The 24,213-nt window shown below is 45.6% G+C and overlaps 1 protein-coding gene across 1 annotated transcript in view; it reads right to left on the bottom strand.

Moving 5' to 3' along the window:
- The window catches only part of LOC126182661 (midnolin homolog), a 780,673-nt gene that overhangs the window by 34,434 nt on the left and 722,026 nt on the right, over positions 1-24,213 (bottom strand). The window contains exons 7-8 of the mRNA XM_049924873.1: positions 15,705-15,953; positions 6,085-6,508 (exon numbers count right to left, since the gene is read on the bottom strand). Coding sequence (XP_049780830.1) covers positions 6,085-6,508; positions 15,705-15,953 — 673 coding nt within the window. The remainder of the gene's footprint in view (positions 1-6,084; positions 6,509-15,704; positions 15,954-24,213) is intronic.

Genomic DNA, 24,213 nt, shown 5'->3' with positions numbered 1-24,213 from the left:
TAGGATCAATAGTAATAGAGTATCCTTGGAAAGTACTACAAAGACTAACTTTCACATAGGAAAATAAGAGTAAAGCAAGACAAGACCGCTCAAATGACATTCAGGAACGGAGGAAAAACATCATTCAAAGACAGTTTAACTCTATACAATGAACCGCTGCAAAAAGTAGGAAATTACAAATACCTAGGAATTACATTACAAATAACTGTACATCTTTCAGCGTGCGTTTGCATGAAACGGCAGCAGCAGCCATTAAAGCCTCATACATTATCCCCAACACAGCTAGTCTATGAACAAGCACAGGGATGATGCTATTCCAAGCAGCATTGGCGGTAATCATAAAGTGTGGAACAGAGATCATATAAGAATCAGCGACATGAAAATAACGCAAAAAGTCAACATGATGTTCATACTAGAACAGTGTTATCCTGACTTACAAGAGGAAGTCCGTTGAAAAACAGATAGATGGGGAGTAAACGATTTATTATTTCAAAAGCAGTCTTGAAATTGTGAATACATTTATTACACTCTGATACAAGGATATCACTACCTTCGTGGAAAAATGCTTGAGGTTGCATATGTAACCATGGTTGTGTCCAGGTGTGCACCTCTTCATCAGAAGCAAATCGACGGCTGCCAATGTCTTTCTTCAGGACTCCAAGAATTTAGAAATCGCATGGGAAGAAATCAGAGCTATATGGAAAATGTGTAAGGGCTTAGTAGCGCAGTCCAAACAACTTGGCAACACTTCGGCCCTCCCAGAAGTTTCTCTGGGAAGCTCTTACACATCCTCCATACAGTCCCGATCTCTTCCCACGCAATTCCCATAGGTTTGGAGCGTTGAAGAAAGATATTCGTGGCTGTCGATCAGCATCGGATGAAACTGTACACGCCTGTGTACAATCACGATTCCATAGGCACAGGCAAACATTTTCTCGTGAAGGCATTGACCGTCTTGTCTCACAATGGGATAAATGTATTAACAGTCAGACGATTACTTTTGAAATAATAAGTAGTTTACTTACTTTTTCCATCGGCCTCGTTTTCGTTTGAGAGTCCCTTATTCATATGAACTCAAGAAAGAGACTAATTTTACAGTGGACATCAGAGTGCATTTCATTTTGTTCAGGTGTTACGAGCTTCTTCCCTCAATTTCCGAAACTATTCCCCTAAAAGTAAGAAAATTTACCTTGCATCTCAATTCCACCGTCATCTATGTAGTCCTCTCGTGTTTGTAGGCGACGCTTTCAGCGATTTTCCTGTTGTTGGAAAACATTGCCAGAGGTCTGCCGGCTGAATCAAGTTCAAAATTAGTTGCGTTTCCGCTTGAATCTCTTCTACTGAATCAAAACGCTGCCCTTTCAGCTTCATTTTCGGGAAGAGTAAGAAATCGCAACGGGCTGGACCAGGGGAGTAGGGCAGCAGGGGAAGAGATTTTTTTTCTTTTTGTCAGGAGTACTCTCACAATAATCGAGGTGTGTGCAGGTGCGTTGTCATGGTGCAGCAACCAGTCTTCGTTCTCTCATCTCTCAAGTCGTTTGCGTCCCACATCCTACTTCAGTCGCCCCAAAATATTGCAGAATAATCTCTCTATTGACATCCAACCACATGAAAGCAACTTTTTATGGACAGTTCCATAAAGGAAAATAGCACTGATTTGAGGTTGCTGAGTTCCTGGCTTGCTTTTTTGGACTTCAGGGAATACGGTGGTTTTCGCTGCGAAGGTTGCGGTTTTGTTTCAGGGTCGTAACCGTTATTACCCTGCACAAGAAATTTGGATCACCTAGACCTGTTGTTTGCAGTTCACAGCACATCTGAATTCGACAGCCTCGTTGGTCGGAGTTCAAAAGACAACAAACTTCGCTGCAGTTCGTCTCATGTTCAGTCTATCAACTAAAATGCGTTGACATTCCCGTACGAAATTGTAACGATTTCACAAACGACGTGGATTATCCGCCTTCCGTTCTTGGTGATCGCTCCACGTACTTTCGCGATCGTTTCCGTTTTTGTGTATTATGACGGTTGGTCCGAGTGTCTGACGTCCTCCACCGACTCCTTGCCATCTTTAAATAAGTTAACCCACTCAAATGTTCTTTCTTGGTTCAAAGTTTGCTCACCAGAAGTTTTCCTTGGCGCGCGGTGGACTTCAACTGCAATTTCACAAAGCTTCAATCAAAACTTAATGCAGATCCTTTATTCTTTCAGTCAGCCATTTCGAAATTGGCGGAAACATTAGAATACCGCGCGAAGAAATCTGCTACGAAATACACACCGATGCACTCACAACGAGGCCAGGTGGCTTACTGACAGTGGAAAGACACGACTAGGGGCTCTTAGTGGTGAGAGTTTGTACTGCTGTTGTTTGGGCACAATATTAAAATTCTCGAGAATTTTCGGAAGCACCTCGTACTTCGATAAGTCTATTTACGTCACTGGTAAAAACAGTCAGGCACCTAGAAGGAAAGTTCCGGTAGATATATAACACCAAATCGCTATATACCATCAGCAATCATCTCTTAAGGCTAGAACGCGACCGAAGCGCAATAGTGTTACCACCATGTTACCGTATAATCAAATCAGATGTAACCGATCCTCATCAGGTACTGGTACCATAATAATCATCTGCATCAGTCTGTATGGTAACATTCATTTTTTGGCGTCAAAAATAAGATAAAAAAAGAGTCTGAGCAATTCAGACTTCCATCACTCTGCCAGACTATTTAACTTTTTAAAAATTTTATTTAAATAAATAAACAGAACTCTGTACAATTATCTGTTATAAATAAATCCTTTACTCATACGTTTATATTCCTAGAAAATGGGATAGATAAGAGATTTGGAAACATCAGTTGGCTACTGCAGACATATCATCTGCTGCTATGAGAGCCAGTTGTCGTTTGAGGATGGCGTAATAAGCCTAAACTGCATTATCATCAAAACAGTTATTGCAGAACAACGCGGAAAACTATTATTTGTGATTTATCGTGTTTCTCTACGCTTCCAAGTAGTTCATTTGAACTACCTCGAAAACGCACTTTAAAATTGTGACTTTTCAGGCTTTCCCGATGTATCGGTTGCCACGTAGGCTTTCCGGCTGCTGGATAACTTAATTTAAGTCCCACAATATTTGATCGAAACAACTGAAGTAGGGTGTAATTCCTGCTGCTGGACCCGATGAACTTCGATGTCTCCGGGCGAGTATCATCAGTCGCGTCTTGCGGCAATGACAAAGGCAACCAGCGGGTGGTCATAAACAAACTGACAGTATTCCGAGTGTTACACTGCGAGCTGTATACGTCGCAGGACGCTAAAACATGGTAGGTACGCTCATTAATCAGCGCGCTTGTGGAACATGCTGAAAAATAATGGTTCCACTTTCTGCCCCCAAGTGAAAATATGGTGGTGTAAGCAGTCAGAATATGGTGTGGGTGCAGGAGGAGGGGGAGCTTGTGAAACCACACCCATCCGGTCATGTAAGCTGAGTGCTACAGATGTTCCCACACAACATGCGGTAGTTCAGTGCATTCATGGCTCCGTGCAGAGTAAAATGTTCTGGGCTGTTCAAACAATAATCCCTGGTCATATGTCATCCATTTCCACGTGTACCAAGAAACGAAGGACAAAGTCACGGCGTTGTAGCCTACCTTGAGGCTTCATTTGGTGCACATTCTGAATATTGCAGGTATCTTAGTGTTAAATGCGTCGCACAAAATCTTTCGTACTGTTGACTGGGGAGGGACAATTGGTTGGTTCAAATGGCTCTGAGCACTTAACATCTGAGTTCATCAGTCCCCTAGGATTAGAGCTACTTAAACCTAACTAACCTAAGGACATCACACACATCCATGCCCGAGGCAGGATTCGAACCTGCGACCGCAGCAGCAGCGCGGTTCCGGACTGAAGCGCCTACAACCGCTCGGCCACAGAGGCCGGTGAGGGACAATTCCCGCGACACATTTCGAGCACTGGTTGCATAATTTGAGGAATGTGCTGAATGGTCAGCTATAGCTACAGAAATATCGTCAACAACTGCCATGGGAATGGGCCGCCCCCCTCTCCATGCTTCGCCACTCAATTCACCTGTTTATTCAAATTTATTCATCATATTATTTAGCCCATTGGCTGATATGGGGTCTCTTGACAGCTGTTTCTATCAGCGATATTCCCGCAGTGCAGAGCTGCTATTGCTGTCGTTTAGATTAAGCAATTTTATCAGCAGCGCACGGTCTTTCTTCTCAATAGTCATTGCGTTTCGCACGGAAAACTTCAACCTTCATTATCCCTTACACCAACAGTCACGTTGCAAAAGAAATCAACACGCTTCGCCACGTGACAAAGAGCATATCGACTTCAAAACAGGAAACATTTCACATTCTGATTGCTTAAAGCGCTAGTTTTCCACGTGTGGCCGATTAGTGAACATACATACGATGTTTCAGCGCACTGCGATGTAGACAGCCCTAACTGCAGAACTCTGAAAACCGTGATTTGAACTGTAACCACTCAGTACTATCACTTGAAGGTGTCGAACACCTGTTTCGATTAAATATTGTGGGACTTCCACAATGTTAACCGGCATTGAAGCCAAGAAGTTTAGTCGCTCTAGTATGCAATTAAAATAAAAGGTAATGTATCATCCGTTTTCGATATTGCAAGACTCGTCTCGTATAAGGAGGCAGGGTAGGACACTACCGAAAAAATGTAACATCCTCAAGGATTGAGTTCAGTGGCGCCAGGGTACAATATGTCCATAACGAAAAGTTGTAGTATTAGCAATTCATCTGTCACGGTCATCGACGATTCGGTGGCGCTCAGATGCTATGTCTGTGCACCCTTTGTTTTGACTCTGCAGCCGTTAACTGTGCTGAGTTTAAAGGTGAACAGGGTTTGGAACATCCATTTTATGGTACAAACGTGTCCCAACAAAGAGTACATACTCTAGTTGAACAACTTCAGCCGTTTGTATGGGGTCGCATAGGTGGAAGGACGTACGGGCGGACTGCTGCTAATACTGGGCATGTATCAGTGGTGGATCGCTGCTTTCAGCAGTGGTTTGTGGAACATTTTCACACCTGTAAAACAGGTCTGGATGTCGGTGTAGCATAAACGCACGTCAAAATTTGCTAATCGTGCAAGCAGCGACGGTGAACCGAACATCGTACAGGGACGAAATCCTGGCACATGTTTCACCTGCTGCGACATAAGGGACCATTGGGAACCGTGTGCTTGCAGCACGGTTGAGATCATGTGTGCACCTGGCCACTCTACCACTTACACCACGAACAACAAAACTTGACTACTGTGGTGTCTTGAAACTGTTTACTGGTTAGTGGAATGACGCTCTGATGTTTTCAGTGATGAAAGTAGGCTCTGTCTGTATGCCAGTGATGGGCGTATACGTGTATGACGTAGACCTGTTGAGCTGCCTATTCTAGAGTGCGTTCGCCCATGACATATAGGTCTCACCACAGGCTGCGACGTGCTATTAGTTACAACTTGCGGTCACATTTGGTGTTTGGCGTAAGATAACCAGTGCCCGTTACACTGCTGTTATTCCCGTGCTACTATCATTTCTTCGACAGCAAAGTGACGTGCTTATTTAGCAAGACAGTGCGTTTCAACATATGGCTGGTGCGACGCAACGTGCTCTTCTTAGTGTACAACAACTGCCCTGGTCAGCAAGATCAACACATCTCTCGTCAGTTGAACGCGTATGGAACATGACGAAGTGGGAACTTAATTGTTCTACAGCACCTGCAAGAACCACTGCCGAATTGCAATAAAAGGCGCAAGATGCTTTGTAAAATCTATCGCACAGTCCCATTGGGTACCTTCATGATCGTTATCATGCAGGTGTACCTGCCTGCGTTGCCGCCAGAGGGGGTGCAGTATTACTGCGATTGTGTGGGAACCCTTTACTGTGACGTGTCTGTTTCCTTTGGTCTGAATTTGTTATCATATATGCCTGCAGTGATGAACTATTTGTCACCGCACTTGACAACAAAATTGAGGGTGCTGTAATTTTTTTCGGGCAGTGTGTAGATCTGAAAGAGGGCCTAGTGTAAACGAACAGTATGTCAGTACCTTCTCATAGACGTAGCTCTCGTCGAACTTGCCGAGCATCTCGTTGAGCGTGAGGTCGTCCTCGTCGTCGAGCTCCAGTTCATCGTGCTCGTCGGCGGACAGGGAGAGATGTGCGGACAGCGTGGCGCGGCCCACGGGCGCCGACACGCAGGCCCGGCCGCCGCAGCCGCTGCTGGCCGCCGACGAGCCGCCGCCCACGCCGGGGCACGCACCGCCCACGCCGCACGACGAGGCGGACGACACCGTCGACGAGGACGTCGACGAGCAGAGGCTGGCGCGCCGCGGTGACGTCACGGCAGAGCCGGGACCGTGCGGGCCGGCCGCCGCGCCGGCGCCTGCGGGGGCGGGCGAGGCGCTGCCGCGGCTGCCACTGCCGGGGGGCGGCGTCGGCGTCGCGGCCTGCCGGCCCCACATGCGGCCCGCCCTGCGACACCGGCGCACATTCAGCTCACACATCTCAGGCACAAAAGCCAAGTCACTGACATATAACGTATGTGACAGATGAGTTTTGTGGTAAGGGTCTTCACGACTCCTATTGAAATAAGACACTCGATTGACTCTCAGTAGGAGTTTTACCAATCAACCCCCAGCACAGATATTTTTAAGTAATCAAACTTCCATTTCAAAATTGCCATATCCACACAAACATGAGTCGTTGGTTCAAATGGCTCTGAGCACTATGGGACTTAACTTCTAAGGTCATCAGTTCCCTAGAACTTAAAACTACTTAAACCTAACTAACCTAAGGACATCACACACATTCATGCCCGAGGCAGGATTCGAACCTGCGACTGTAGCGGTCGCGCGATTCCAGACTGTAGCGCCTAGAACCGCTCGGCCACCTCGGCCGGCCAAACATGGGTCGTACAATGACATAATTGTGGAGGTGCGTATCCGCGGTAAATGTGGATACTGCCTGCAAAATGTGTTGCCAATAAGGTTAGTAGTTAAAAAGTAGTCAGTTAAAACATGATGCATGACGCTGGAGTTTTACTGCATCAACAGCGATATTGAAGGAAGCGACAAACGGTTTTCCTTTCGTCATTTTGTGCGGGGAGTCAAGGAGAAAAAGTTTCGTAAAGGTTTGAAATTTTGTTTAAAGTTAGTTGGAAATCAACAGTTTTCTCATTCTGAAACACTGGAAAGTGCATACCACGAGTTATGGTGGCCCCAGACATACATAACATAGTACCTGACTTACTGTGTCACAACTTCAATATAAGGTCATAGTTCTTAATGAATAGATAATTAAAATTTTTAAATTTGGATAATAACTCTATTAAAAACGGAAAATCAATTTTTTGCTATCCCGGGAATCCGTTAGACAGACAACCTCCAACAAAAGATGTCCTCCGTGTTAGCTGTTCAGCGACATGCACTGTGCTACACTACTAAAGTTTCACTTTCTCGAGCACCTTTAATTGTCTCCCGTTGCAATGCAGAAGTTTTAAATGTTGCTCAAAAGTGCCTTCAACCTTCCTCTGCAGCGGTGCAAAGGCGTAGAGCCCTGTGACGTCATCCTAGGGCTCGGCGAACCTTCAAACAGCAAAGTGTCGAAACATGCGGAAAAGAGGCCATAGCTCAGACGTTTATGAGAGGTGTAAGGTTGGTTAATGATGTCGGTTTGGCACCTTCCATGTAGGTTTTTTCGACCCTTAAACAGCCTAATACTTAATTTGATTAAATATTTGAGATTTTGTTACAATGTTGTGTGCTATTTTACGCCAATTTATGTGCAACGCTCGGTCTGTTCTTTTATATAGGCAATAAACTAAAAGAAAATGGTAAATAAATGAATAAATGTCACATTGGCACCATATGTCACCAAAATTCTGCCCAGCGCCACCATAGATATTTCACACGATACGAAAGTCGTCACACCCCCTGTTACCCACATTTCACCTCCTCTTTTGACGCCTCTGTGATAGAGGTCAGAGCCATGATGTCCCAAGCTGAAAGCACGCGGTTTTATTATGGATGGCCGAGGAAGACATTTCAGGTGCACCGCAGCTTACTATCAACGCGAAAAGACCCCATGAAGTGGCATAAAGGGCATCAATGAAACCAGCCCTTCCCTTGTGGCGTTGACACCCCTCAGCTGATGGTATTACGCTGCTGCTCTAGTGCCTGCTAGTGGACATGTGGCGTTGGAGGTGTGTAGAAGGGTTTGCCTGGCTGCAGGCGCCTAGGAAGCCGTCACGGTGTGCGTCTATATAGGTATACTTTTATAGTGCAGAACAAAGGTGCGTGGGAGGCACCTACTGTTCCCGCAGTGCGGGGCGTTACAGCGACACTTCACTGCTTTATTCACACGTGCCTCAATATTGCACCCTCTCCCCCTCATGTGATCAGGTCATACGACGTCGCGAAACAGGAAGGCTGAGAAAGCATAAACACTCTTTACTGCTTTGGATAAAATTCAAACTTCGTCAAATTGTTTTGAAGGGCCCCTAGTGGTTCCACACTGTACACCAGAGAAGAAACTGCAGTCAAGTTACACTCCAAAGGGGTGTGATCTCGTTCAATGGGGTTGCAGGACCAAGATGTCCTTAGAGAAGCGTCGAACCGTCTGTGTGGTAGCATGCTGTCAGCAGTGTCGAAAGCTTCAAGAACGTCGTCCGTTGCTTCTTGCACAGCCAACTGTCGTTTTCGGCTGCGAAATATGTGGGAACCAATACCTCAAGGGAAGTGGTGGTTCCATTGAGACCCGTTATGCCACCCTTGAGGCTTTTTGGTGTAAATTTTGAGAGGCGGTGGGTCTGTAATATTTTCTTCAGCCACCTATAAGAAAATCGCGTGATTTAAACGTTGGGCGTCGCAGTTCCTAACTCCAACGCAGAGGTGTGAAAAGAAGGAGTGAAATGTGGACAAGAGGTGGTGTGACATCATTAACCCACCTTACACCTCACATGAACTTCTGAACTGTCGCCTTATTTTCGCATGTGTAGACACATTGCTGTCTGGAGCTTCACCGAGCCGAAGGTGACGTCGCAGGGCGCCACGTGTTTTCATTATTACATAGGAAGGCACCTTTGAGCCAAATTTAAAACTTATGCGTCGCAATGGGAGACAATTAAGGGGTTTCAATAAGTGTCTCGTTAATTGTGTTGCGCAGTGTAGGTAGCATGACGAAAATATAGTACAAGCAGTCATCAATCTGACAATTGTTTTGAAAACCACAGTGCTTTGCTAGGCATGTTCTTGTTGGAGGTGATATGTCGTTGACGGCCTCCGACCTCTGAACTGACTTACTCAGATATACACTTCCTCGTTATTCCTTTCCTCCTGTCACAAAACTGCGCCCCACGGAAATGGTGACAAGAGCATGAGCGCCGGCTGCCGTACACCAGTTATGCCACACGTCAGCTATGTGGCAGAGAACACGGAGAACTACAGAAGAAAAGGACACTAACTTTAAAGAAGTGAGATCATAAGGTGGCCATGGAAGGTTGGGAAACGGGTTCGGCATTCATTTTCAGCTTGCTAGGCTGGCGATATAACTCACGGTGTCTGCCGCCCCCAACCATGGCAACAGATGTCTTATGGAGACAACTGCCGTGTTACTTCCAAAAGGTGGTAACCATTTGTTGCCATATCTTACTCACGATGGTTTCCTGTAAGCGGACATCTCATCTTAATTGGCACTAGAGAGAACACTCAGGAAGAGAATCGTCTAGCGAGCAGGGATGCAAGGCTATCTTCATTTCAGGCGTCTATCAGAAATTTGCATAAACAAGATTTAACAATGCATCAATTCGGGAGACGAGAGTAGTACAACAGTATGCAGCATGCTGTACAGATGCTATGATATTTGTGGGGAGGCACACTGTTCTCATGGTTCTTCCTCAACACAGGTGTTGAAAGTAAAACTGAGAGCACTCACGTTTTTATCTATCTTTATCTTCAATGATCTGCTGAGTTTTAAGCACTTGAGACAGCAGGTTGCTTGAGGATGTCACACTACTCTGTATTTTTACACAGACACAGACACAGACACACACACACACACACACACACACACACACACACACACACACACACAGAGAGAGAGAGAGAGAGAGAGAGAGAGAGAGAGAGAGAGAGCGAGAGCGATTTACTTGCTCGAATCAGTTTCTCAAAAACTACTTCCATGGTGTTGTCGTGGACTATGTGTTTGAATGCACAGAGGCATAGTGAGGTCGCCTGCAGAATTCCCAACCATCGGAATTGTCTTCAGCCTGAGACTGTTACGGTGTTTTGAAGCTCGATCAACAGAAGAGGTGAAGAAGATTGGAAGAAGAGCTGAGGAAAACGTATCAGGTTTATTTAGTCAGCGTGGGACAAAAGTGTTCAAGTAACAAGCATATTATTGCACGTCACGAAAAAGACTTATCATAAAAATTATTCACTGTAAAGCGGTGCTGCACGGTATTAATGTATTTAAAGAACGGCCGTTGCAAGGTGTGTTTATTCATAGATAACCAGTTTAGGTTAAGCGACCATCTTCAGCTGAAGGTTTGACACTACATCAAGTCAAATATAAAACTATTTTCAGTTCCAGCATCCGTCATACAAACAAAAATTACTAGTGCAGATTTTCCAGAAAGTTTCAAGAAATATCACTCAAACGGAAGGATATCTACATTTACATCTACATGTCCACTCAGCTTTTCACACTTAAGTTCTTGGCAGGAGGTTCATCGAAGCACTTTCAGACTCCTTGTCTATCGTTTCACATTCGAGCAGCACATGGGAAAATGAATACCTAAGTTCTTCCGTGCGAGCTCTGATTTCCGCAGAGAAAGGCGGTTACTGAAACTTCGTGAAAAGACCTCACCGCAGTAAAAAACGCCTTTACTCGTCTTTGTTTAATGATTGCCGCTCCAGCTTGCTTATTATATCCCTGACACTCACTCTATAAAACGTGAAGCACTCCTGTAAACTATTTCAATGCCCGCCGTCAGTCCCATCTGGTAAGGATTCCAAACAATGCCGCATTACTCCAGAAGAGGAGGGACAAGCGCAGTATAGGGAGTCTCTTATTAGATTGGTCACATCTCCTAAAGATTCTTCCAATAAAACACGGTCTTCAGTTCGTCTTCTAGGCGATATTTCTCAGTGATGGTTCCAGTTTAAGTCGTTCTCACTACAGATCATGGTACACTAGTTGGTAAGGGGAGAAGGGAGGCGGTATAGAGGAGTGGGGTCATGAGAAGGAGGGGAGATAGACAATACGGTACATATACCATAGTTTGCTGAGTACATACGGAGATGTAAAAAGAAGATGGTTTTGAAGGCGTAGTAGGTATTCAGGGCCTGAAAGTCTAAGTGTGTAAGTATGGCGCTAAAATCTGTTGTTCTACAGTGCTCTGTAAAACGTAAGGACGAGATAGTTAATGTAACATATAAGTGACGCAACATATTAAAAAGTCGGTGGAAATGAACTAAAGTGCGGGAGCATGTTTCCAAAGGTCTCTCAGTCGTGCACAATGCCGTGTGGTCGGCGTGCCTGTACCCCAATGGGGCTGGCCCCTCAATACTAGGCAACTGAAAGAACGTGAGGAGACTGTGTGTCAATCAGCTTGTAATTACGGTGCACTGTGGTGGTGTTCTTCATTACAACTTAGCCCGGGCACATCATCTGGATTACTTCACAGGAGGTAGAGCCACCGGGAAATTGGCAGGAAGACCAATTCTGAGTAGTGTAGCACAGGACTCTGGTATTTCTCACTGCATTGTTTCACACGCGAGGAGAGCGTTTCTAACCACAGGGACTCCAGCCGGAAGGAGAGGAGGCGGTCGACCACGGTCAGCTACAGCAGCTAATGACCGCTACGTCGTGCAATAGGCAAGAAGGGACCCACTACAAACAGCGGGTGTAGTTGCAACTACACTCCTGGAAATTGAAATAAGAACACCGTGAATTCATTGTCCCAGGAAGGGGAAACTTTATTGACACATTCCTGGGGTCAGATACATCACATGATCACACTGACAGAACCACAGGCACATAGACACAGGCAACAGAGCATGCACAATGTCGGCACTAGTACAGTGTATATACACCTTTCGCAGCAATGCAGGCTGCTATTCTCCCATGGAGACGATCGTAGAGATGCTGGATGTAGTCCTGTGGAACGGCTTGCCATGCCATTTCCACCTGGCGCCTCAGTTGGACCAGCGTTCGTGCTGGACGTGCAGACCGCGTGAGACGACGCTTCATCCAGTCCCAAACATGCTCAATGGGGGACAGATCCGGAGATCTTGCTGGCCAGGGTAGTTGACTTACACCTTCTAGAGCACGTTGGGTGGCACGGGATACATGCGGACGTGCATTGTCCTGTTGGAACAGCAAGTTCCCTTGCCGGTCTAGGAATGGTAGAACGATGGGTTCGATGACGGTTTGGATGTACCGTGCACTATTCAGTGTCCCCTCGACGATCACCAGTGGTGTACGGCCAGTGTAGGAGATCGCTCCCCACACCATGATGCCGGGTGTTGGCCCTGTGTGCCTCGGTCGTATGCAGTCCTGATTGTGGCGCTCACCTGCACGGCGCCAAACACGCATACGACCATCATTGGCACCAAGGCAGAAGCGACTCTCATCACTGAAGACGACACGTCTCCATTCGTCCCTCCATTCACGCCTGTCGCGACACCACTGGAGGCGGGCTGCACGATGTTGGGGCGTGAGCGGAAGACGGCCTAACGGTGTGCGGGACCGTAGCCCAGCTTCATGGAGACGGTTGCGAATGGTCCTCGTCGATACCCCAGGAGCAACAGTGTCCCTAATTTGCTGGGAAGTGGCGGTGCGGTCCCCTACGGCACTGCGTAGGGTCCTACGGTCTTGGCGTGCATCCGTGCGTCGCTGCGGTCTGGTCCCAGGTCGACGGGCACGTGCACCTTCCGCCGACCACTGGCGACAACATCGATGTACTGTGGAGACCTCACGCCCCACGTGTTGAGCAATTCGGCGGTACGTCCACCCGGCCTCCCGCATGCCCACTATACGCCCTCGCTCAAAGTCCGTCAACTGCACATACGGTTCACGTCCACGCTGTCGCGGCATGCTACCAGTGTTAAAGACTGCGATGGAGCTCCGTATGCCACGGCAAACTGGCTGACACTGACGGCGGCGGTGCACAAATGCTGCGCAGCTAGCCATTCGACGGCCAACACCGCGGTTCCTGGTGTGTCCGCTGTGCCGTGCGTGTGATCATTGCTTGTACAGCCCTCTCGCAGTGTTCGGAGCAAGTATGGTGGGTCTGACACACCGGTGTCAATGTGTTCTTTTTTCCATTTCCAGGAGTGTACATTTAACAGGAACGCAGGACGCGCAGTCCCACGCTCCACAGATGCACAGCGACTGCAAGGTGTGGTGGTCTCTTTGACCGACGACCATTACGTTGTGTCCCGTTGACACGCGTACATTGGCGGCACCGTTTGCGATGGTGCCGAGGGCACTGGCACAAGACCACAAGAAGTACGGTCCCGTGTACTTCTCGGATGAAAGCAGATTCAGTCTGAGTATTGATAAAGGACGTACCCTCATATGGGGAGAGGTAGAAACACGTAATGGACGCAAGGACATTGTCGAAAATAATCGTTTTGGTGATCCAGATGTTGTGGCGTGGGGATGTATAATGTTGCACAGGTGCAGTGACTTCCAAGTCATTAAACATGGTAGCTTCACCAGTCAAGGCTATTGTGAAGCTGTACTCATTACCTATTTGCGTTTTTCAGAAACGGTTCGTCCCACCACAAGAAATCCTTATCCTTGAGGACAGCACTAGAACGCTTTGCAGAGCATGCATTGCCATCCCTGTTGACCATCCACTTTATTAGCCGTATCCTGCGGTTTATAATGTGCCGAGAATTGTAGTGACTTTAGCATAATTATTGTATTTGAATAAAAGTAGCATGCTGTTCATCTTATTGCATATTTTTTCAGTTTCCTTCTGCACTGTACTGCCGGCCGCTACGGTCGCAGGTTCGAATCCTGCCTCGGGCATGGGTGTGTGTGCTGTCCTTAGATTAGTTACATTTAAGTAGTTCTAAGTTCTTGGGGACTGTTGACCTCAGAAGTTAAGTCCTATAGTGCTCAGAGCCATTTGAACCATATTTTGTACTGTACTGTTGCTCTTCTTCCTACTCATATGTATCATCCAAGTTTTTTCGAGCTGTGTTACCTGGCACTGACATCAAGAGTAATTTCCTTTAATAGTTAAGTTTTTCCACATTTATACGAAGCACAGATGTCTGATGCCACGCTGCTGCCGTACTCTGCGTTCAGTGAAGTGTGAAAGCTTGCTTACTGCCATGCACGGCGGGCGTGTGTATAAGCATCTATAACAGAAACGACATCGAGTCCAATCCAGTAACCTGAAGTGCGAGAGATGATTCGGAGTTTCTAGGTGGTCGTCCTTATATCCCAGGCTTTTGGTCTATGGTAGATATGATATGCATCCAATCAGTGTCCGAAAGTAAAACTTAATACTTCAAGATTGTACCAATAAATGTTTACCATATAGAGAATTTGGGGAGGTTGCGCTGAGAAAGACGCAGTTCTCTGTAATAACTAATGCTCTGAGAGAAAAGGTAGGGTGCGCAGTTATATTTAAAGTGATGCTTCATGGTTTCCTGAGTGTTGGTAAAGATTTAGTTGATAACGATGCTCAGAAGGAACGAAGAAGAAATATTAAAGTTAAGTGTCAAGTGGACGACGTGGTCAGTGGATACAAAAAAAAAAAAAAGAAATGTTATGGTTTAGCGTCTTGTTGACGACAAAGTTATTTTAGACGTGACATAGGCTCAATAGGACAAGGAGGGGAGGGGGAGGGAGGGAAGTTAGCTGTGGCCATTTCAGAAGAACCAACTCGAATTGAATCTTAACTGCTCCTCTCGAAAGTGTGTGCAGTCTCTTGTTATTGCATTATCTCGTTCGCTATGCCAATCAGGATACTGTTTTGAAACTGATAAATTATGAGGCAGCTGCCTAAGAAATGGTTCAAATGGCTCTGAGCACTATAGGACTTAACATCTGAGGTCATCAGTCCCCTAGACTTAGAATTACTTAAACCTAACCAACCTAAGGGCATCACACACATCCATGCCCGAGGCAGGATTCGAACCTGCGACCGTAGCAGCAGCGCGGATCCGGACTGAAGCGCCTAGCACCTCTCGGCCACAACGGCCGGCGGCAGCTGTCTGATACGACGAAAAACTTGCCAAATTGAAGTTGCGTTATTACAAATAAGACGTACGTGAAGCTCTATGACGACATATACTTTTTTTTTCCTTTTGTTTCTTTTTCTTTTCCCTATTGATATTTAAGTGTATATAAAGAAACTTTCTTGCATTTCAGAATTATCTATGTAATTTTTTTTGTAGAAATCGTCACTAAGAGCACAGCTATCTTTTAATCGGTATTCTGCGCATGAGTACAGGTTTGAGGATATACTCTTGAGTAATGTCAATAGTGTAGACACGCTTATTATAAAGCTACGTCACTCTTCCGAGAAGAGATGGACTAGCGCACACTCGAACGGGGAATGCAGAAGGAGAAAGTGCAAGCGCGTGTTTGTGTGGATTGGCACGGCGCTGCAAAGTAGCCCCTCGAGGTTTCTCTAATTATGGCCGACCGCCCCTCGTTATCGGCGACAAGCATCTCCTCGATCAGCCCTCGACAGACGCCGGGGGTGGCGGGAAGGGCGGCGGCAGGCATAGGCGGGCGTCGCGCTCTGCGCTGGGAGGCAGCAGCGGCAGCAGCCGTGGTGTTTATGCCGCGGCACGGCTCCACGCTCTCCACCGGCCCTCGCGCCGCTACGCCACGAGGCGAGGCTCCGTGCAGCTGGAGGGCCGCCTCTCTGTCCCCACCTGCAGGCTGCAAGCTGTCACCAGGCCGCGCCGCGAAACATGCACAAAATCTCTTCGTGTTCGCTGTCACACGGAAAGTGTATACTTCTCCTTCACCAGCGTATAAAAGTTAAGCGTAATCGGGGAAAAGGAAGATTTCAATAAAATATTCCCCACTGGCCGAGTACCCGGCGTTGAGCCTGGTAAGGATTTTTTCCACTTCTGTTAGTCCATCTCTCCCTTATCCCTCTCTCTGTCCATCTCCTCCACGCACACCCTCTGTCCACCTCCTCCTGCCCCTATCTCTGTTCATCTCCTACTCCCCCTCCCCCAAATTTCTCTCTCTCTCTCTCTTTCCCCGCCTATTTCCTCCTTCCCCACTCTCTCTGTCCGTTGTAGTGCCACCAGAATTTTACGAAAGTCTAGAGACACTTGTGTTCCAGCCGTTTCGAACTCGCGTTATTTTAAAGCAGGGCGTAAGGATGAGCATGGGATGCTGCACACATTTATTGTTTGTGCAGGCAAAACTGGAAGGGAGGTAATTCGTCGGCGCTGATAAGTGTTCAGCGCGACCTGCCAAGAATAAGCAAATACGTCCCGGAAGCTCCGTGGCCGACTGCAAAGAGTAATGTAGCATTGTATTGTTAAAAAACAAATAGAGAGACTCGAAATAGTGACTGTTTATTAGACGTTGAACTGCTGTTGAGAGTACGTGGACTGGGCGTGGATAGTCAGCCACGATAAAAACTTATGTACTAATTGTGTTCAAAAAGGTGTAATTAACTGATTCTGGGTGTCCTGTAATGTGTGGCCTTACATCATAAAGTTTAGTTGTTTTTTTTTTGTTTTTTTACAAAGTGGAAATAAATATGTTCTGGTGTATTGAATGATATTCCAAGAGTGGCATATTTTTTAAATAAGAAGAGAGAGAGCGAGAGAGTGAAAATTTCCCATTCCTAGCAGTGAAATCTTCGGAGAGGCGTCCGGTGCTGGCAGAAGACATCGGCGCTGCAAGAAAGCAGAACCACCATTCTTCAACAAGTAAGTCCACGAAAACGCTTAAGCTGGATAGAGAGAGCTTAACATTACACCGGGCCACCGCACCATCACCTACATTTCTCTTTCTCTGTCCGTCTCTTCATCCTTCCCTCATATCTCCTGAACTATATATAGTACAATGATATAATTTTGTAGGTACATTCAGCACCATTTGTGGAAACTTTCTGCTTAGTATGTTGGGAATAAAGTTAGTACCAAACAAGCAATGAATGTAAACGTCATGATGGCATGTCTGATGTGACAGCTTTACTATATGAAAAGCGAAAATGCAGTAAGGGAAAAATAGTTTCCTTTCATCTTTCTGTGTGAGCTGTCAGCGACAAAAAGTTTCGTAAGTTTGAAATTAAGTGTAGAGTTTGTTGCAAGTAACTATGTGCTCTAGTTCTCTGATAATGATTAGTGCGCCCAGTAGCTATATACTGATGCAAAGTGTACATAATGCAACAAATATTGTGGAAGTATATAAGAAATACATTGAAGATTGTATAAGCATTGTATTCATTACTTTGATTCGTTTTTCGTAGCACATATCAACTAAGAAAAGCATTTTCACAAATACCATAAAGTTCAAAAGCCAAAGAGTGAATAACTTTTTCAGTGAGTAAATATTCTTCCCTAATCTTGAACTCAATCAATATCTCGTACTACACACTTCCTACGGGAACCTACGTTCTTCCTCAGGGTTTAATCTATCTCCTTATCAAAAAGCATCGAAATCGGTTCAGCGGGGTAGTAATAACAATTTTAAATTTCAGGCAGGCTACGAAAGTGTTTCATGCATCTCAGTCTTAATGACGTCATGTATCCTTAACTGTCGTCCATACGTATAATTTTACAAGTACATTCAGTAGTCTATGTGAACAGTGTCCGCAAAATGTATCGCGAATACACCCCTTTGACAGGTAGGTCGTCCTTACACCCATAACTATTTTTCAAACAGCAAGTGGTATGTGTACCCAGTCTGGTTGGAACCGGTCCAGTGGTTTCGGAGGAAATATGGAACAAAGATATATACATACAATTTCATAATACGGATGAATGTCTTTTTTTGTTATCCGTTTTTGATGAACTAAAGCCTACACGGTGTCCCAAACTATGCCCAAGTTACCTGTGAAAACCTCATCAAAATGTGTCTGGTAGTTTTGGGGATTATCGTGTTCAAAGACAGACAGACACGACGGTTTTATAGATTTATTATTAATACATACGTGAGCGTGCAGAGTATTTCTAAATAACTAACTTTTTATACTTATTTTCTTAGGTACTACAAGTGCCTTACACACCTCGATAATTTGCCTCCTCGCAGTTGTGCTTTCCATTTTTTACCTTCATCTTCAGATTTTCATTTTGCTAACTTCAGCCCGCAGGTAATCCATCCGTCTTTCTCTTGGTCGGGCTAACCTTCTGGCCGTATACAGTCTTCTTTTCAGTATTCTTTTCAGCAAGCTGCCATTTGCTATCCTCCCCATGTATCCTAAACAGCCCATTCTCTGAAAATTAACAAATAACTTAATACCTTCATAGAGACAGATTCATCTAAGAGCGGTGCAGTTCGTCACGGGGTCGTATAGTCGGTGCGAGAGAATTGGGGAAATGCTAAACAAACTCCAGTGGCATATGCTGCAAAAGAGGCGCGCATCACTGTTTACTACTGAAATTGCGAGCGAGAGCGTTACGGTAAGAGTCGGGCTACATGTTACTTCGTTCCATATACGTCTCACGCAATGACCACTACTACAAAACCTGAGAAACTTTAAAGCTATTACTTACGTTTACCGACAATCATTCTAGCCACGCATCATTAGCTTCTGGAACAGGCAAAGTTAGGGAAGGTCAAGTTCCGCTGTCCGGCCATAGATGGGCCAATTGGGGCCAACCGACCACCGTGTCATCCTCTGCCAATGGGATCATCGGGAGGTGTATGGGGTCACTACACCGCTCTCCCGGTCGTTGCCGGGGTTTTTGATCTTGCATCCGCTACTAATCAATCGAGTAGCTCCTCAGTTAGCGTCACGAAGAAGCTGACTGAATCCCGTACCAGTCCTATTACAAAAAAAAAAAGAACAAATCCCTAGCAGTGTAGGTAATCGGACCCGCTTCCCTCGCATGGCCGTCAGCCGCACTGACCGCTCAACCATGGAGGCGGACTCGCGAATGGAACAGGGAAGTACACTTCGCCACACACCATATGTTTGCTTACGGATTATACATGTAGATGTAGATATCGTTCTCTTGAATAAGTTATTGTACTTCACGATTATATCTCACTCTCCAGTCCTTTGCCTCTCTCGCAGGCCCATAGCTTTTCACAGGATTTTTGTTGAGTCCTCTAAAATTGTTTACGTCCGCTTCTGTCATCGTTCGCATTACTGATCCATAAGTAGCAACTGGTAGTACAAGGTAATAAGTATACCTTTAGCTTCTGGTTCTTGTAATAACAGACATCCGTAAGATCGCAAAATAGACTCAGTTTCCCGCTCGCAACCTATCTCCTCTATCTTGTCTCGTACTGTTATCGCTGGTTAAAACGACATACAGATACAGTAGTTGAAGCAGCATACACAATCAAAACTTTTGATAGAGATGAGGTGTTCTGCTGGCATTAAGAGTTGGATATCACAACAAACATATAGCATATGAGTCACTATCTAGAAAAAATTTACTGCTGGGGTGAAATACCGCTAGCACCTTCCTGGGGTAGACTGAGTACATAAAGGATGATACGTGAAAGTACACTGGAAACCTGAGAGCAGTTTCTGTTCAACATGCTACAAACCCGATCAACTGCACGTTAACTGAAGAAAACACGACGAGCCAAGTTCACTAAGAAAAACATTTTATTGGATGACTGGTTTCGACATAGTTGTTCTGCCATCATAGGATCTTAATGCTTTTGAATTTTTACAACGTAAGATCGGATGATGAGAGCATAGCTCTGTCGAAACCAGTCATCCAATAAAATGCTTTTTAACGGTCTTCGCTTGTGAAGCTTTATTCAGTTACCATACATTGCAGATCGCTCTCAAATTGAACATGTCAGGAATATATGATGACCTAGTGTCTTAAATAAGAAAAATATTTGAGGGAGCAGGTTTGGCATCACTAGCTCCGTAAGGAGTAAGAGAGCTGTGGGGAGGAAGTGATATATTAAAAATAACCAAAAACGACCAAGTTTAGTGGAGAATACCGTCGTAGTTAGACCTCCTAGTACCAATTCCGAAGACTTTAAAACTCTAGAGCTTTGATGGGGATGGTGTTTGTGATGGGCGTGGCATAATAATAAAAAACAGTCGAAAACACAGATTATTAGTTGCGAGTCCATAGCATTCGGGATTGCAAGAGTGAATGGTGGAAGTCTAGATGACAACTAACCCACAGAGGTTGTTGGTTGGTTGGGTTTGAGAGAAAGGGACCAAACTACAGGGTCATCAGTCCCTTTTTCCACAGTGAAAAAAGTCGCGCGATCAAACCATTCCCAAAAACGTGTCGAAAGTAAACAAGGGGAAAAACTAATTGGGAAACACACGGATAGAGAAAACGAAAGAGGCAAGACGAAAGGAGAGAACGTGCACAAAAAGGGAAAAGGCAGTAGAAGGTATCAAAAGAATAGAGCAGATGGGAGAGGCTGGCTGATTGCAAAAAAAAGCATGACTTAGCCACTCTGCAACACACTAAAATTTCTAGCCTAAAAGGACATGAAAAGACGAACACCAAGGCGAAGAAACAGTAAACAAAGAATTAGGAAGAGAGAAAATGGAGGGAGCGTGGAGGTCTGGGAGTGGGAGTGAAGGCCACATTCCCACCCTTAGATTGTGTGATTAAAAAAACTCTCACGAATAAAACGTAAAACTATATCAACAGCTGAGGCGTTGTCTTCCAACACCATTGGCAGTGTAGCGGGAAGGTTAAAAGTCTGCCGCAGAGAGACTAAAATTGGTCATTCGAACAACATGTGGATGACAGTCATGTGAGAACAACAGCGACACTTAAGTGAGTCCTCGCGATGGAAGAGGTGACCATGAATCAGCCAAGTATGGTCGATGTGGAGACGGTAAAGGACAATGGAGTCCCAGTGAGTGATTCTCATGGATGACCGCCACACATTCGTTGTCTCCTTAATAGCACATAGTTTATTTGGTGTGCTGAGGGGGGTCATTGAGTATCCCAAATCATGAAAAGTTTATGGCGTAATACAGGTAAGTGATCAGTCTCCGGCGGGCCGATTGCTAGTGTTGATTCACTGGCAGCCTGTTTGGCTAGCCTGTGAGCAAGTTCATTGGCTGGGATCCCGACATGTCCTGGAGTCCAAGAGGACACTGAACGTTCCCCGTTTCTGAGGCATAAAGAAACTTTTGGACAGTCATTATCAAAGCACTGATTGAGAGACTGAAGCTGTTTAAGGGAGTCACTACAGATAACGAAAGACTCACCCGCATAGGAGCAGAAATGCTCAATAGCGCGAGTGAAAACATTGCAGCCATCCAGCAAGGAGTGCTCCTCATTATGTCCAGCGTGAGCATAAGCGAAGCCAACGTGACCATCAACCATTGAGCCGTAGGTATAGAATATTTCTCGCCGAGAATAGAGAAAAATTGTCGTCGGAGGGCCTCAGGTAGGACTGAAACTTTTGGGCCTTGTGGTATGTCCACATGAAGCTGTGGCCAAAGCATAGATTATGGAGACATATGCGAGTGGACCCGCAGGAAAGTTGGTAGAGGGGAAGTGTCGAGTGCAATAAGAAGCGACCGGAAACAGACTGCAATTGGAATTCCTAATCTGGGCCGCCACTGCGGGAGATGTTAGGAAAAAGGAAACGCTAATTTGGATGGTTAGGCGAACTATGAATGTGGGCGGTATAATTCGCAAGCAGCTTTTGCTGCCTGCCGGCCGATGTGGCCGAGCGGTTCTACGTGCTTCAGTCTGGAACCGCGCGACCGCTACAGTTGCAGGTTCGAATCCTGCCTCGGGCATGGATGTGTGTGATGTCCTTAGGTTAGTTAGGTTTAAGTAGTTCTAAGTTCTAGGGGACTAATGAACTCAGATGTTAAGTTCCATAGTGCTCAGAGCCATTTGAACCGTTTATTTTTTATTTATTTAGTTATTTAGTTATTTATTTTTTGTCGCCTGAACTGCAATGGAGGAACGCCAGCTTCCACGAGAAGGCTGTTCACTGGGCTTGTTCAGAAAGCTCCCATTGGAAACTGAACTCCACATTGGTGTACAGGGTCCAGCAGCCGCAATGCTGAACCTTACACCAGGCCCCATAGTCAAGATGGGCCTGCGCAAGGGCTTTGTACAGCTGAAGCGTGTAGGGGAATCAGCACCCCAGTTGGTGTGGCTCAGGCGCAAAAATAATATTAAGATGCCGCCAGCACTTTTCGTTAAGCTGACGAAGATGGGGAAGCCAAGTTAAGTGGGCGTCGAAGACTAGTCGCAGAATGTGGTAAGTCTCCACTACATTAAGTAGTTCGTCATCGAAGTAAAGTTCCAGATTTGGGTACACAGTACAACGACGCTGAGCGGTTCTAGGCGCTTCAGTCCGGAACCGCGCTGCTGCTAAGGTCGCAGGTTCGAATCCTGTATCGGGCATGAATGTGTGTGATGTCCTTTGGTTAGTTAGGTTTAAGTACTTCTAAGTCTAGGGGACTGATGTCCTCAGATGTTAAGTCCCATAGTGCTTAGAGCCACTTGAACCATTTTTCAGTGAAACGACAATAGAAGTGCATGACGCACGTTTTGATGGCTGAAAACTGAAAGCCATGAGTGAATTGCCATGACTGCGGCTTTCATATGGCTCCCTGCGGTCGACGTTAAGCCACACCAATAGCAGAGGAGCCGAAGGAAATACAAAAATCATCAACATATAAGAAGTGGAATATTGAGGACCCCATTGCTGCTGCGAGACTATTAATGGCAAGTAAAAAGAGTGGGACGCTCAGTGCAGAGCCTTGTGGGACCCTATTCTCTTGAATGTGAGGCAAACTCTGTGAAGCACTGACTCGAACTGTGAAAGTGTGGAGCTACAGAAAATTCCATACAAAAATAGGGAGAGGGCCCTGGAGATCCCACTCGTGCAGAAAAGCGAAGATGCAGTGTCGCCAAGTGATATCATAGGTTTTCGTCAGGTCAAAAAAAAAAAAAAAGACGGCAATAATGTGTTGACCCAGACAAAACGCAGTTCGGATGGCAGACTCAAGGTATACCAAGCTGTCAGTGGAGGAACGACCTCGGCGAAAACCGCCCTGGGATGGAGCGAAAAGGCCCCGAGACTCAAGGAGCCAACACAACCGCTGGCTCACAATACGTTTGAGAAACTTGCACAGAACGTTAGTGAGGCTGACAGTATGATAGCTATCCACATCTAGCGGGTTCTTACCTGGCTTTTAGCTCTGGAACGGTGATACCTTCTCGCCACTGCGAGGAGAGTTCGCTGTCGCTCCAGATGCAGTTGAAGACAGCAAGGAAGTGGCGCTGGTAAACCACTGGCAGATGTTTAAGCATTTTGGACTGGATGCGGTCTGGTCCAAAGAATGTGTTAGGACAATCAGAAAAAGCACTGAGACATTCCCACTCACTGAAGGGGGCATTATATGGCTCAGGGTGCAAAGATAGGTGTTGTCATTCCACCCACTGTTTTGGGAGAGGATTGCAAGTATTCTTTGCGTATTTTCACTGAATATTGTCCTATGGTACAATCCCTTAGTGCAAAGGAGCTAAAATAAAGTGTTTTTTTCTACTGAAGTGTACAACGAGGATACTGCGTACAGTTGACAGGCGACCGTCTTACAGTAGTTTCTACAGGGACACGAGATTCTCATACTTATCATTAATACATTTGCTCGCTAAATGGTATTTGTACTTAATAATATAAGTGGATTTAGGATAAGCTGTGAAATTTATAACAACAATATCAGAAGAAAAATGAAGTTCATATAGACTACATATTCGTGCCAAGGGTTCAGAAAGTAATTTCAGATGTTGGTGGATAAGTGATTTGACAGGTTGCTAGTGGAGATCAGACAGGATATTGCAAAACTTAGACAGGATACTGCAAAACTTCAAATATTCAAAACACAAGTAAAAGTATATTTTTCTAGGCATTGCTTTCATTTATCTGTCGACTAGAGGATGTAATTTCTTGTCAACACCAATGTTCACCTTAAACGTTCTTTCATTTTACCATCAAATAACTTTGCTGAGTGAATTTACATACTTTTTAGGAATAACTAGCTCCTA

Source organism: Schistocerca cancellata, chromosome 1 (genome assembly GCF_023864275.1).
Source record: "Schistocerca cancellata isolate TAMUIC-IGC-003103 chromosome 1, iqSchCanc2.1, whole genome shotgun sequence".
Classification (NCBI taxonomy): Eukaryota; Metazoa; Arthropoda; class Insecta; order Orthoptera; family Acrididae; genus Schistocerca; species Schistocerca cancellata.
The sequence above is the reverse complement of the archived record's forward strand: the minus strand, read 5'-3'. Positions and strand labels throughout refer to the sequence as shown.